This window comes from Microtus pennsylvanicus, chromosome 4 (genome assembly GCF_037038515.1).
Source record: "Microtus pennsylvanicus isolate mMicPen1 chromosome 4, mMicPen1.hap1, whole genome shotgun sequence".
Classification (NCBI taxonomy): Eukaryota; Metazoa; Chordata; class Mammalia; order Rodentia; family Cricetidae; genus Microtus; species Microtus pennsylvanicus.
Genome location: NC_134582.1, coordinates 16,907,437 through 16,920,035, shown reverse-complemented (window position 1 = coordinate 16,920,035; position 12,599 = coordinate 16,907,437). Strand labels below are relative to the sequence as shown.

At 43.2% G+C, this 12,599-nt stretch overlaps 1 protein-coding gene across 9 annotated transcripts in view; it reads left to right on the top strand.

Moving 5' to 3' along the window:
- The first annotated feature begins 438 nt into the window (after positions 1-438).
- Positions 439-12,599, top strand: part of Tcf4 (transcription factor 4) — a 336,792-nt gene continuing 324,631 nt past the window's right edge. For 3 of the 9 annotated variants that reach the window (XM_075968357.1, XM_075968354.1, XM_075968360.1), the window contains exons 1-3: positions 1,715-1,893; positions 3,179-3,269; positions 4,989-5,061. In XM_075968357.1, the coding sequence (XP_075824472.1) occupies positions 3,198-3,269; positions 4,989-5,061 (145 nt within the window). In that variant the 5' untranslated portion in view covers positions 1,715-1,893; positions 3,179-3,197. Of the gene's footprint in view, positions 993-1,658; positions 1,894-2,179; positions 2,311-3,178; positions 3,270-4,988; positions 5,062-12,599 lie in introns of those variants that run through there. The other 6 variants (XM_075968359.1, XM_075968356.1, XM_075968358.1 and 3 more) reach the window with 6 other exon arrangements.

The window sequence follows — 12,599 nt, the reverse complement described above, 5'->3', positions numbered from 1 at the left end:
ATTTAAAAAAAAAAAAAGAAAAAAGAAAAAAGAAAAAAAATAGGGTTGGCCCCGAGGAGGAGGAGAGCACCCTGTCAAGTCACTCTTCCAGGCCAGGAACACATTTGGCTTGGTGGCCTTTCCCCATACAGCCCAAGCGTGGCTGAAAAATCTGCATCCACAGCTGCCTGTGGCCCGCGCGGCATCTTCCGGGCCTCCCGGCGAGTTCATTCCAGCTGCGGGAACGACTCTAGCGGCAGAGATCAGGGCCGGACACGGAACCCGGCGCGAGGCGCGCTCTGCTCTGGGGCAGGCGACCCGAGACCCACCCGCCCGCCCGCGGGGCCGCCCGCCCCGCTTCCCGGAGGAGGCGTGGCCTAGCGTGCCGCCATCTTGGCGGCCTCTCTAGGCGCTGTGTTTACCACTCTATGGTCGCGCGCTCCCGCCCCGCCCCTCCCCAGTCATTGTCTGGTGGAGCAGCCGTGGCCGCAGCGCCTTCTCTTTATAAGCCGCAGTGCCCGGATGTGAATGGATTACAATGTATCTTTCAGGGAAACCTATTATTATCAATGTGACTCCTCGGGGGAGTCAATGATGGTGTTGAGGAGGAGGAGGATGATGAGACGCCTCTAAACTTGGAACAAGTTTAGGACTTTGAAAGAGAAGAAAAAAAAAATACAACCAACAAGACTGAAGAACAATTATAACTATCCTGTGTTGATTATTTTTTATAAAAGATAAGAAAAAGTTGTTGGATTTTTTTTTTAAATGGTTACTTTTTGGGGGAGGGAATTTTGTTACAGTTTAAAGATGGAGAATGCAAAAGCCAGAGCCAGGTGCATTATCTTGTAATCTGTGGCTAACCCTGGAACAGGACTGACTACTACTTAAAATACTCTTTTGGGGGAATACACATGTGAGATACTAAGTACTTGCAGAAGATTTTTGTCTCTCTTTTTTTTTTTAAAGTCTCTTTCCTTGGAATATTGTGAGCAAATTTGTGGCCACTGAAGGTAACGTTACAATTTGCTGTCAGAGTAAACTGTTTGTAATTGAACTGAATTTTTAGAATGTTGATCCCAATGTTTTATTCAAACAAAAGGAACAGCCTATTAAATAATTGCCAATGGGAAAACGTGTGTGCATGCATTTCGGTACGTACTCGCACATCTAGCAATACCAGGGTTGGGCAAATGTGTTTTTTAACATTAAAATAGTGAATGTTGCATATACTGGGTAAAGCACGCATGTTATTACAAAAAGATAATTTCGAAGCTTAATTTTTATCCTAAAAAGTGGTGTGAAAAAAGTGTGTTTTAAGAGCATATAGGGCCTGTAGTGGTAAATGTCGAGCTGAAAACTTGAAGTGCTGCCGAGCGCGGACTTGGAGTACCTAGGAACTCAAGTGTAAAAACAAAACCATATTCATTCCCTAAAATCACCTTGTTTGTTTCCTTTTTAAAACAAAGTTTGCAGCTATACGATTTAGTGAGTTAAGGGCGAAAGAAAGAAAGTCTGCGATTCAGGTTTCACCCCCAACGCAAAACTACCCAAACAAAGTATCTCCCTAGGATGGGTTTCTATATGGAAAAGAAAAATATTGTTCGTCTTGGCAAAGTCTTTATGCATCACGTGTATTTGCAGCAAAGCAAAACTTGCTTTGCAGTGTGTGTGTGTGTGTGTGTGTGCGCGCGCGCTCGTGTGTGTGTGTGTGTGTGTGTATGTGTGTGTGTGAGAGAGAGAGACAGAGAGAGACACACAGAGACACACAGAGAGAAGTGAGAAGGGATGTAAACTCGAATCAATTTCAAAGTGCCTCCGATGGATGAACCCGGCAAACCCTGAACTGTTCAGGCTTCAGATTGTAACTGGCCATCTGAGGGGGAAAATGAGGTGCTGGGTGAATTTTCCTTGGTGGGTTTTATTTATGTATTTATTTTTTCCGCGACGGGGGTGGTGTTGGGATTTTTTTTTCTTTTCTGGGGTGGGGGTGTTTCCCCGGCAGCCTGGCCCGGAGCGCCGCGTCTCCCCGCCGGAGCCCCCCCACCCATTTCTTTGCTGAACTTGCAATTCCGTGCGCCTCGCCGTGTTCCCCCTCCCCCCCTTCCCTCGTCCCCTCCCCTCCCGGGAGAAGAGAGTTGGTGTTAAGAGTCAGGGATCTTGGCTGTGTGTCTGCGGATCGGCGGCGGCGGCGGCGGCGGGGAAACCGGAGCGGGCGCGGGCGCGGGCGCCGGCCGTTGGAAGAGGTGGTGGTGGCGGAGGCAGGGGGATAGACATGACCGCCGCCTGGGCGCCGGCGCTGCACCGGGAGCCCCTCGTCGCGCGCGGGCGGTAGGTAGCGGCGCGGCAGGGCCGGCTGGGCGGATGCGCGACGGGGCCGGGCCGGGCCGGGCTGGGCGACCGCGCTCGGGCTCGGGGGCCCCCATGGTCCCTGCTGTCCCTGCCGGGGTTCGGGAGCTCAGGAGCAACGGCGTCCCCTCCCCCGGCCCCCGCCCCCTCCGGGCCCGGCGGGCTCCCGGGCACCGCGCACTTTGCCAATGGGCCTGACTTCAATTTTTTTTCCTTCTTCTTCTTTTTTTTTAAAAACAACCCTTTCTTTCACAAATTAGGGGTTCGGGACAATTAGAGGACCGGAGCCTCCGCTCGGCTCCCCCTCCTTGGCCACCCCACCCCCTGTGGACGGGTCTGCACTCCTGGGACCGCTGGTCTTTAATTTCTTTCGAGCTACTTTGCAGGGCAGGGGGGAGAGCTGTGAGTGTGTGCGAGTGAGTGTGTGCGTGTGAGGGGGTGGGGTGGAGGGTGGGGGGAAAGTTGAGACCGGTTCGTGCAGTAGTTTCTCTTTTCTCTGTGATCCATTCATTTCTCGCTCTACCTCCTGTTGCATAAATTGATGCGCTGAAGAGCGGCTTACCCCCCTTCTTTCCAGGATTTGGTTTTATAGTGGATTTTACTAGTTTGATCGTCTCTTTGGAAATACAATATCGCTATTTTTTTTTTTTTTTTGCTATTGCTGCCTATTCCATTAAAAAAAATCAAAACAAAACCCAACAAGTCTCCCATTCCTCACTCCTTTCTACCTTAATCCCATCCGCTCCTATATCTCCCCACCCCTCCAACCCCCAGTCTCCAAAAATCCGATTGTGTTTTCTTCAAGGATTGGGACTGGATTTTCTGATTGCGGTTATTTCCATGTTTCTAGGTTTGTGTGATTTGCTAAAATGCATCACCAACAGCGAATGGCTGCCTTAGGGACGGACAAAGAGCTGAGTGATTTACTGGATTTCAGTGCGGTAAGAAAGAACGGTGGAAACTAACAACAGCTGTGGAAAAAAAAAACAACCCTCCCCCAACACTTCTGCTAGAAACCCATAGTAATGTGAAAGACTGGGGTAATTTTTAAGTGGCTGAACCCTTGGAAAATATGGGGGTCCTTTCCATTTAAGAAGCTTTTTTTTTTTTAAACTAATTTTGGGATGTGGAAGACCCGAGCTTTTTTTTTTTAAAGCATCTAATGACTTGCCTTGATTTCTTTACCTACCAATTTCTCCAAATAATGGAATCTCCAAATAAGCAGAAAGGAAAAGCAGAAGCCCCTTAAAACTGTAAAGTCCATGGCAAACTTGGCCCCGTCTGAACACAGAGTGAACTGCTAACTTTGTGCCCTACCCCACATTCTATTTATTTATTTATTTCCTTTAGAAATGGGAATTGGAGCCTAGAAGAATCAGTTGCTGTAAAGTTGAGGCTGATGGTGCTGTGGTTTGTTGGAAAGACCCATGGTCCTCCTGACTTCCACCTGGCTGCCTCCTTTTTTGCGGGGAGGGGAAGGGGGGAACTCTGGAAACTCCTATGCATAAATTGTGACTACATTCTGTAGAGTGTCTTGGACTATTTTAGTAAATTACAGTCTTGGAGTCAGCACTAAGAGGAAGGTACACACTTGTGGAGTTTTACAATTGCACCCCTTAGGTCCTTCTCCATCCCCTCTTTTCCCAGGAGTTCCACAGGGCCAGGGGCATTGGATTCAGTTCTCATGCCAGATGAGTTTGGTGTAAGATGCATTTGTAAGGCAAAAGCAAAAGAATCCACAAAACACACAAATAAAAGCCAAACCACCTTCTAAGTGGGGCCCTCTCCTGCTACTCCTGCTGCTTCTGCTGCCGCAGCCGCCGCTGCTGCTGCTGTGCTGCTGTTGCCGCTGCTGGCTGCCACTGCTGCTCCTCTGGTAGACCCTGTGGAGAAATGGCTCTCGCAAGTTTTGCCAGGAAGCATAGCCCTTAGGCAGCCTTGCAGCCCCCTTTCTGCTTGTCGCACTTTCTCCATTCGATCTTTTGCTTTTTGCAGGCTCTGACTCAGGGAAGGTGTGTAAAATGCACCAGAGAGGAGGAAAAGAGGGGAACCAATTAGGGCTGAAATAAATGCTGGAGAGAGAGGGAGTGAAAGAGAGTGAGACTGAGAGAGAGAGAGAGAGAGAGAGAGAGAGAGAGAGAGAGAGAGAGAGAGGAAACGAGACTTGCCTACATTGCTCTCATGTTTGAGCTGAAGTGAGAATCTATTGCAGGTGGCATTTTTATTTTTATTTGGGTTCACCTATGACAGACAAGTCCTGTACAGAATGGAAATGGACATCGCCACGTTTATGTCCAAGGTTTTCAGTATAAAACAAACAACTTTTTCTTCTCCTTTGTCAAACTAGTGTTTTCTAGAGTGGCTGCTGTCCCCCAATCTATGTCTTGATAATGCCAAGGGGACTGTATTCACAATGTAGAAGGACTGTCTAGCAATCTAAGTCACCCGAGGAGAGAGACAGAACTGTGGTAATGAGGGGGAGGAGGTTGGAATGAGGTGCCTGGTTTAGTTTTAAGTTGGGTGGCAATGGCGATCTGTTTTACTAAATAAAGCCTTAGCATTAACTCCAAGTTATTTATCAAGACTGTGAGAGATCTTTGATGGACTCTGAAGCCTCGGATGTCTTCTTTTCAACTGTGCTATCTCTTTGTTTCCTTTAGATGTTTTCGCCTCCTGTAAGCAGTGGGAAAAATGGACCAACTTCTTTGGCGAGTGGACATTTTACTGGCTCAAGTATGTGAATTCTTTCCTCGGTGTGAAGTTCAATGTCCTTACTTGTTTATTTACTCTTTGTGTGTTTTTGGCCCTGTTGACGTGTTCCGAGTTTTAGCCTCTGATGCTGTGGTTATCTCATTTTCTATGAGCAGCAAACTTTTACAGAATGTTGCCTTTTCACAATTAAAGTGAGACCTGTCTTTCCATCAATAAAACCATTTTGGGATTCCATCACTTAATTTAAAAGTGATTTTTTAAAGATATGGTTGTAATTAAACATGTGAACATAGACTAATGCTAATAACATGGGGACAGATCTATGTTGCCTATTTTAAAATAGAGGGGGGAAATCCAGCTTTCATAAAAGGGGAAATAATAGCAGTTATTAGGTTCTGTATACAATTAACCATTTCAAAGAAAGGGGCATTTAATTTTTCAGACAGGTCTGTGAATAGCCTCTTGCTGGTCTGAGAGGCGAAGAAGAAATTCATTTATTGTTAAAATACCTTCTGGATGCTTGAGCTGTTTGGTTTTCCCTCCCTTATCATTGACTTATGCAATGAATTTAATATTGCAGATTTAAAGAGTCTTAGCATTTTATACATGAGAATTCTTTGGATGATGCTCCCACAAAAAGGCCGCGGTATTCACAAAGGAGTCTGTGTGCACAGTGATTATCTGGCATCTGAGGAGGAATTTTTAGTATAGGACTCTGAGTGTCTCTTATTAAAAGTGGGAGCTGAAAATGTGAGATTTCTGTACAGTGGTTTTTTTTTTTTTTCAACCAGTTTTAAACAAGGAGTCAGCACATTGTTGCCTGATATCCTTTAGGTCCAGGGTTTAAATCCACTGATGCCTGTTAAGTAGCAGCAGGATTTTCGAGTTCTGGCCATGGTAAAGAACAGTCCCCCAGTCCGCACTACTCTTAAGTCAGGCTGGTAAATGTTGACATCTCTAGCGGTGAGAGGCTAGTGTGCTTGTCTGTCAGCTGTGGATATAATTTTTCTGTCTTTTCATCTGGTGCAGTAGCAACCCAAGAAATCTTGTTGACCTGATTTGTATGATTTATGTATTTTTATAAAATTAATGTCTTTTAAAGCTTGCTAGTTTTTAAGTAAGTTACCTCTCCTGGGTCCTATAAGTTTAGGGGATTTTTTTTTTTCTGTTTAATATGCTTTACAAAGTATGTGATGCCTCCTGTGGTTTGACTTTGGCCTTTTTAGGGTCTTTGATGAAAAGTGCTCGTGACAGTATGTTTGCTTTACCGTGTGAATCCCGTGACTGGTTCCATTTTTAACAGAATGGTATCAGTGTTACATCTTAGAGATTTCTGCACAGTCTTCTCTATATAGCTCTCAAGACAGAAAATAGTACTATGAATGCTTGAAGTGACGATGAAGGCAAATGTCTGCTGTAGTCCAGCTAGTGTTTCCTGGAGACACCATCAAAATACTAACTTTATGTCTGGCAGTCATTTACTTCATGTTCTACTTAAGAAATGTGTGTACAGTTGAAATCTGACTAAAGTCGATGTCAGGCATGCCCAGAGACTGACTACTCCTAAAGTTAGTGTAAAATTCTGTTTACACTGTGGGAAAGCTGGGCACATTTGGAATAAGTTAATGGATTACTTTAGATATGATTTAATATATTAAGATGTATTACAAGTAGGAAAAATGTTAACTTTGAAAAGACAGTTGTTTTACCTTCAGCTCGTGTTCTGTGTTGCTGCTCAGTTAAAGGCTGTGCTGAAGTGCTGAAGTGTTTGTAGACAGTATAGGATGGATGAGTTGAGTATGTACTAATTCATTTTGGTAAGCGATCATATATCAAAACTTTAGCTTTTCAGACAATGGTGTGTTTGTGTGTGTGGGGTGTGTGTGTGTGTGGGGGGGGGGTGTTCATGTATACATAATCCCAGAAGGAGACCTCATCCCTGCTGAACGGTTAGGATATTTCTTATGAATATTCAGAGATTATCTTCAAGGTGTTGAACTTTAAAGCTACCTGGCACTAGTGGTGTGGTTTTCAGGACCAGATGTTTACCTTGTAAGGATAGAAAGTGTAGGGTTCTTTTATCCTGCCTGCCTGATTGAAAATGCAGGCGTTCCTTGCTAGCAGGGGGCTGGGGGCTGGAATACAGAGGCTCCAGAGCTTGGCTCTCTATTAAGGCACGTCAGAACACATGGCTGCTTGTTAAGGACAAGGTTTGTATTTCCACACAAGAGACACGTGTCTCTTTTAAAGCGTGATTAAAAAAAAATTATGAAGACTGCACTTTGCCCTTTTAACTGGAAGAATGAATGAGAAAACTTTGGATAGAGGAATTATTTTCTAAAGTAACTTCAAGTTCGTATTCATTGTCCTGAGTGGACTCAGATATGACTTTGAAACTTGGATTCAGGGAAAAGAGATCTGGACCATAAATAAAGAATCCCAGTTTGAAAAATCAGTGCTGTTTGTTTGTTTTGTTTTTTTTCTTCAGTGAGGTCAGGTGATATTTCATTCTTCAGGTTCCCAACAGCTGTTGACTCCTTCATACGTGATATTCAGTGTGAGGACGAAAAGAGTGTGGCTGGGTTCCCTTTAATCTTCCATTCCACAAACATGGCTTTTCCTCCCACCTTAAGCAATGGGGAGGCTGCTGGGGCGAGTGGAATGTAACCTGAGCTGCAGCCTGACATTCCCAGGGAGCAGTTTTCACATGAAAGGCTTTTGTCAACCCGGGAAAGGACCAGCAGTTTTTGTTTGATGTTTGCAGGTGTTCCCAGAATGCAGTAAAAACTGTTCAGCCAGGATGGACCAGAGCTTCCATGACCTTAACTGGTGGCTCTGGCATTGTGTTTAAGGAGTAGCTCCAGCCTAGAGGGTAATGCATACAGAGCAACCTGATAGCTCTTATAGTATTGATCTTAAAATGAACTAAAAGCAGCCACAGGCCTGCATGCTTGGAAAATTGTTCCCGTTAAAGAAAAAAAAAAACCCAAAACATGGTGGGGGCACCCAAAGAAAGAAGCTCTGTGTTAGGGTGAGTAGAGGCTTAATTTTCTGACATAAGAACTGTGTAGTTTATTTTATTATGTTTGAGGCTTCCGGGAACAAAAGATAAACATACTAGAGTTTGGCATCATTTAAATAAAAGTCATCTTAAAGTTGACCTACTAAAATGATAATGTACTGAAGAACTTGTTAGGTCAGCCTTCTTGGCTTCTGTTCGCACATGTGAACGGTGGGTCTGTGGACCATCCTGCAGCTGGCTCCTTCAGTTCAAAAGTGGAGGGGTCTTTCCCCTACATAGTTGCTTAGCTCTTAGGTGTTCAGCAGTTGGTAAAGATTGCCAAATAAACGGTGTTAAAACAGCTAAGAGGAATGTCAAAGCACATCACCTCTCTCTCCTAAGCCAGTTTTGGAAAGGGGAAAACAGTCCTTGACTTTTGTGTAAGTTAGCTCACCTGTGTCCCCATGACACCAAAATAATATGTCAGTTGATCAAGTCATCGAGGGGGGGAGGAATCAACCTCAATGTGCACGTTTGTATGATAGAGGGGGAAAAAAGAATTCAAGTTGCCAACATCCTGTGTTCATTTCTTCCTGTGTCAGTGTGAATTTTTTTGATGGTTGTGGAAAGGAAATTGGTTTTTCTTGAAGGTGTGTGTGGAGGAGATGCTCCCTATTTTCCTTCCTCTCTCTCTCTCTCTCTCTCTCTCTCTCTCTCTCTCTCTCTCTCTCTCTCTCTCTGTGTGTGTGTGTGTGTGTGTGTGTGTATGTGTGTATGTGTGTTCTATACATCCTAGTCTGGTACAGTCCATGGTGGTTGTAAAAGTTTTTACACAGACTGAGAACTTTTATTAGAGTTTGAATAAGTCTAGTAGCATCAGGCTTGTTATATCAAAGCCCCAGTATTCTGAGGGCCAGCCCTGGAGAAACACAGGACCTGGAGCCTCCAGTACCCAGCTGCAGAACTCAGGAGCCTGAGTGAGGGGCGTCCTCGCTGTCCTTTGTTAGTATCGACAGTCAGCGTTGATTTGCTGTCTGTGGTCCTGCAGACCCTTTATGGGAGAGAGCGTTGGCTTCACCACTGGTTTTCGCTCCTTTGTCAGACATAATGGGGGTTCAGGATTGGTATGCTGTGTGCCCTGGAAGTTCTGTCGTTTGCTCACATGCCGTCTGAGCACTTGGCTTAGGTATGAAACTGTTTTAGATTATCGATTGTTCTCTCCTGTCTGGTGTCCCCTGTGCTCCTTCTTTTGGAGCACTGGGCAGAATCCGTGGGAGCCCGAGTGAGTGCTGCTTCTGTGCCAGGGGCCATCCTCTCTGCGGTGTGTGTTATCCAAGTTTCAGTCCTCCCAAGAGCTCAAGTAGATGCAAACATTCCCATACCCAATTCATAGGTGAGGAAACCGAGGCACAGAGTTTTTAAATGACCCGTTCTCAAGGCGGTTAGTGGTGAAATTAGGTTTACATGCAGGCCTGCCTAGACCCAAATCTTTGCAACCTTCACACATATATGCACACCTTAATAGGCACACATGCACACCAGCCCACACGAGCCCATACAAAGGCATCAAGAACCAGACAGTTTGTATTTCTCAAGATTATATGGCTATGAAATATAATGTTGAGGCCTGGCATGGAATATTATGTATGATCTTTAGAATAGAAAGCATTTAAAAAATAACATATTTAGTGCTACAAATCTTACCTACTATTTTTCCTGCCTCAGTGTCCAGATTGAGTTACCATTTTAAGTTATGATGGATTTCCATTTGAGTTAGTGTATTGTTCTCGCATTAGCACTTTATCTTTACGGAGAAAATATATCAGAAATTTTAAAAGTTGTGCTTTCTTTCTATGGGAAATCAGCAGCTATGTAGGCCCAGTAAAGGCGTTTTCCATTATTTTTGTGTAAATAATAAGACCTGAAATTGCAGCAACCCAGTGTGGCCTATTAATATTTGAACAAATAAGGCCCTCTTATATTTAAATATAAAAAAGCTTGCAGTTCATTGTTAAGTCTTTGGAATGGAATCCAAGTAAGTTCTATAATCCTGAATTCATCTGCATCACTAAGATAAACAGTTTGGAAGTTTTGATATGTCTATTACCAGACATGTGCTTAAAGTGTTAGTTGCCTAAATTCAGAGGGAAGAATGGGTACTCTATTTGACACCGACTTAAGTAAATAAAATGCATTAAACAAGCATGGAGACCCAAGAACTATTGAGACTGAAATGCTCAGCATTTTTGACAGCATCAGCAAATTATCCTTCCCCTACTATTGTAATGAGGAAATCACTTAAATAACAGATGAACAGCGAAGTCACATAAACATATATAATAGTACTATGTAATGAAAGTTTATGCTGTTAATTGCTTGAATCTGTCTTAAATGCTCAGAATCATGGAGCAGTAGAGACTGTCATATAAACAGTTTTGTTTGGAGCCTAAAATTATTCCTTTTTTGCTTTCATCTGCTATGATAAACAGAGTAATTTTGTAAGCTTTACAGATAAAACATTTACTTCTAATGGTAAACTCCATTTTATACTGGGAGTTTGCAACCTTGGCCAGGGCATGGAGTTGAGCCCTGATGCCCTCCGGCTTGTGATCTCTAAGGGTGAGGGTTAGAATGTTATTTAGATCGGTTCCCATAATCCAAGAGAACAGATCTCAAGTTGCCTCGTAAGGAACCTGATGTATTTTGAAATGTTTCTCAGTTTGCAGGTCTTGAACCAAAATGCTCTTTGTTAAGCCTTTAGAATCTGTATGTGTACTGGTTAAATCAGATTCTTGTAGAGACACAGCATCAAATAAAGGGCCAGGTAGTAGAAGAAAAATCCCCCCTTGCTTAGTTTTGTATTTTATGAGCTTCTTTTATGACCAGGTGTTCTTCCAAGCTAATTAGATCAGGCTAAGTATTAGAGAAGGGAGAGTGTATCCTAGGCTTGTGTGAAAGGTTATTTTTGTTACAGGTTTCTTAATTACACTGATTTAAAAATTTCAAAGTTGGCCCCCAAATTTCTAAACTTGCATGGGAGTTATCCTCTTCCACGCGTGCCCCATTTAGACTCCATGTAACTTAAGTGTCTGGGTAGATGCTATTGATCATAACTCTTTATGCTTAAGAGAAACATTAGATGAGTGACAGTTTGGGCTTTCAGGAAGATGTGCTAGTACTTTGTTATAAGAAATGGAAGTGTACAAATACATGCATTTATTTATATTAGCCCCCCAGAAATGGCAAAACCACTGAAGAGGTTGTTGTATTTATTTTCATTTCAAAACCAAATAAAGGGCCAGTTAATCAGCATATCAAATACCCAGGTGTGTTTAAAATCGGTTCCTGTGGATGGATTTTAGGCCCGTAAGAAAGTTTTTTTTTTTTTTAAAGGTGCAGCCACTCAATTGTTCAGATGGCTGCTTTTGTACTTTTGTGTGACAATTAACATGTAATGAATGACTTTCCAGACTGCCATTGGTGGTAATTACTATATGTAGTTTATTAGCTGCAATCCATTGTTGGATGTGCCTGTATTGATTTGTTTTGCAAACAACCCTTCACATGTGTGGCAGTATTTATACATTACTTTGTAAAGAACCTGTTTCATTTGCTGATGTTGACGCTGCCTCTGGAAACTTTGGCTTATACATTCTTATGGGGTAGGGCGCCCCTTTGATCAGTCATCCTAGGTGAGTTGTAAAATTCAAGCCCTTTTCACACTGGAAGCTTTATATTCTGATCCTTGGAGAACCCTAAAGAAAAGTCACACCGTATCTGTTTAGCAAGTAAATGATTTATGGGAAATTAGGTTTACATGAGGATTTAGAGATGCTCTATTTTATGAGGAAGCCTCAAGATTTTGGGAGAGCTAAATATCTCTTCCCCGAATCATATAGTTGGTTGTGGCTAACACGGGGTGTAAATATACATGTCCCAACCCTCCAGTCACAGTGGTGGTGCTGCTATTCATTAAGGTTTGGCCCGCTCAGTTGTTATCAACTATATATTTTTCCAATGCAAAAAAAAGGTATATAATCTACCATTCCTGAAGAAAATAATAAAACTGAGATGGTGCTAGATGGGACATCATAATCGGGCTTGCTTGTCATCGCAGGGTCTAATTTGGCTCAGGCAGTTGACGAATAACTGTTAAAATGTATTGTGTTATTAAAAATAACATAGTAAGACCCATGATTAAATATCAGGGCTGTAATTTAATCTTGGGGGTTCTGGTGCTGTTCATAAACCATTTGGCTTTTTTCTGTGGCAGATGACGTCAGAGTGCAGCTTGATTGAATTATGACCCTGGTGGCAGGGCACCTGCCTGTGCTTACTTCATGGCATGTCAGCATTTCCATTACGAGCTTTTTTTTCCTTGACATTTTTAACTTTGAATAGTTAAACTGGTCTGATGGTTGGCGTATAAACTTTCAGCCCCTTGGGAACAGACGATTTTCTCAATAAAAGAGAGAAGGTGGTGACAGAGCTCCATTATGGAATACCTTATAGAATGTTCTTCCTTGCTTTAATCTTCCATTAATTTAAACATTCCCTT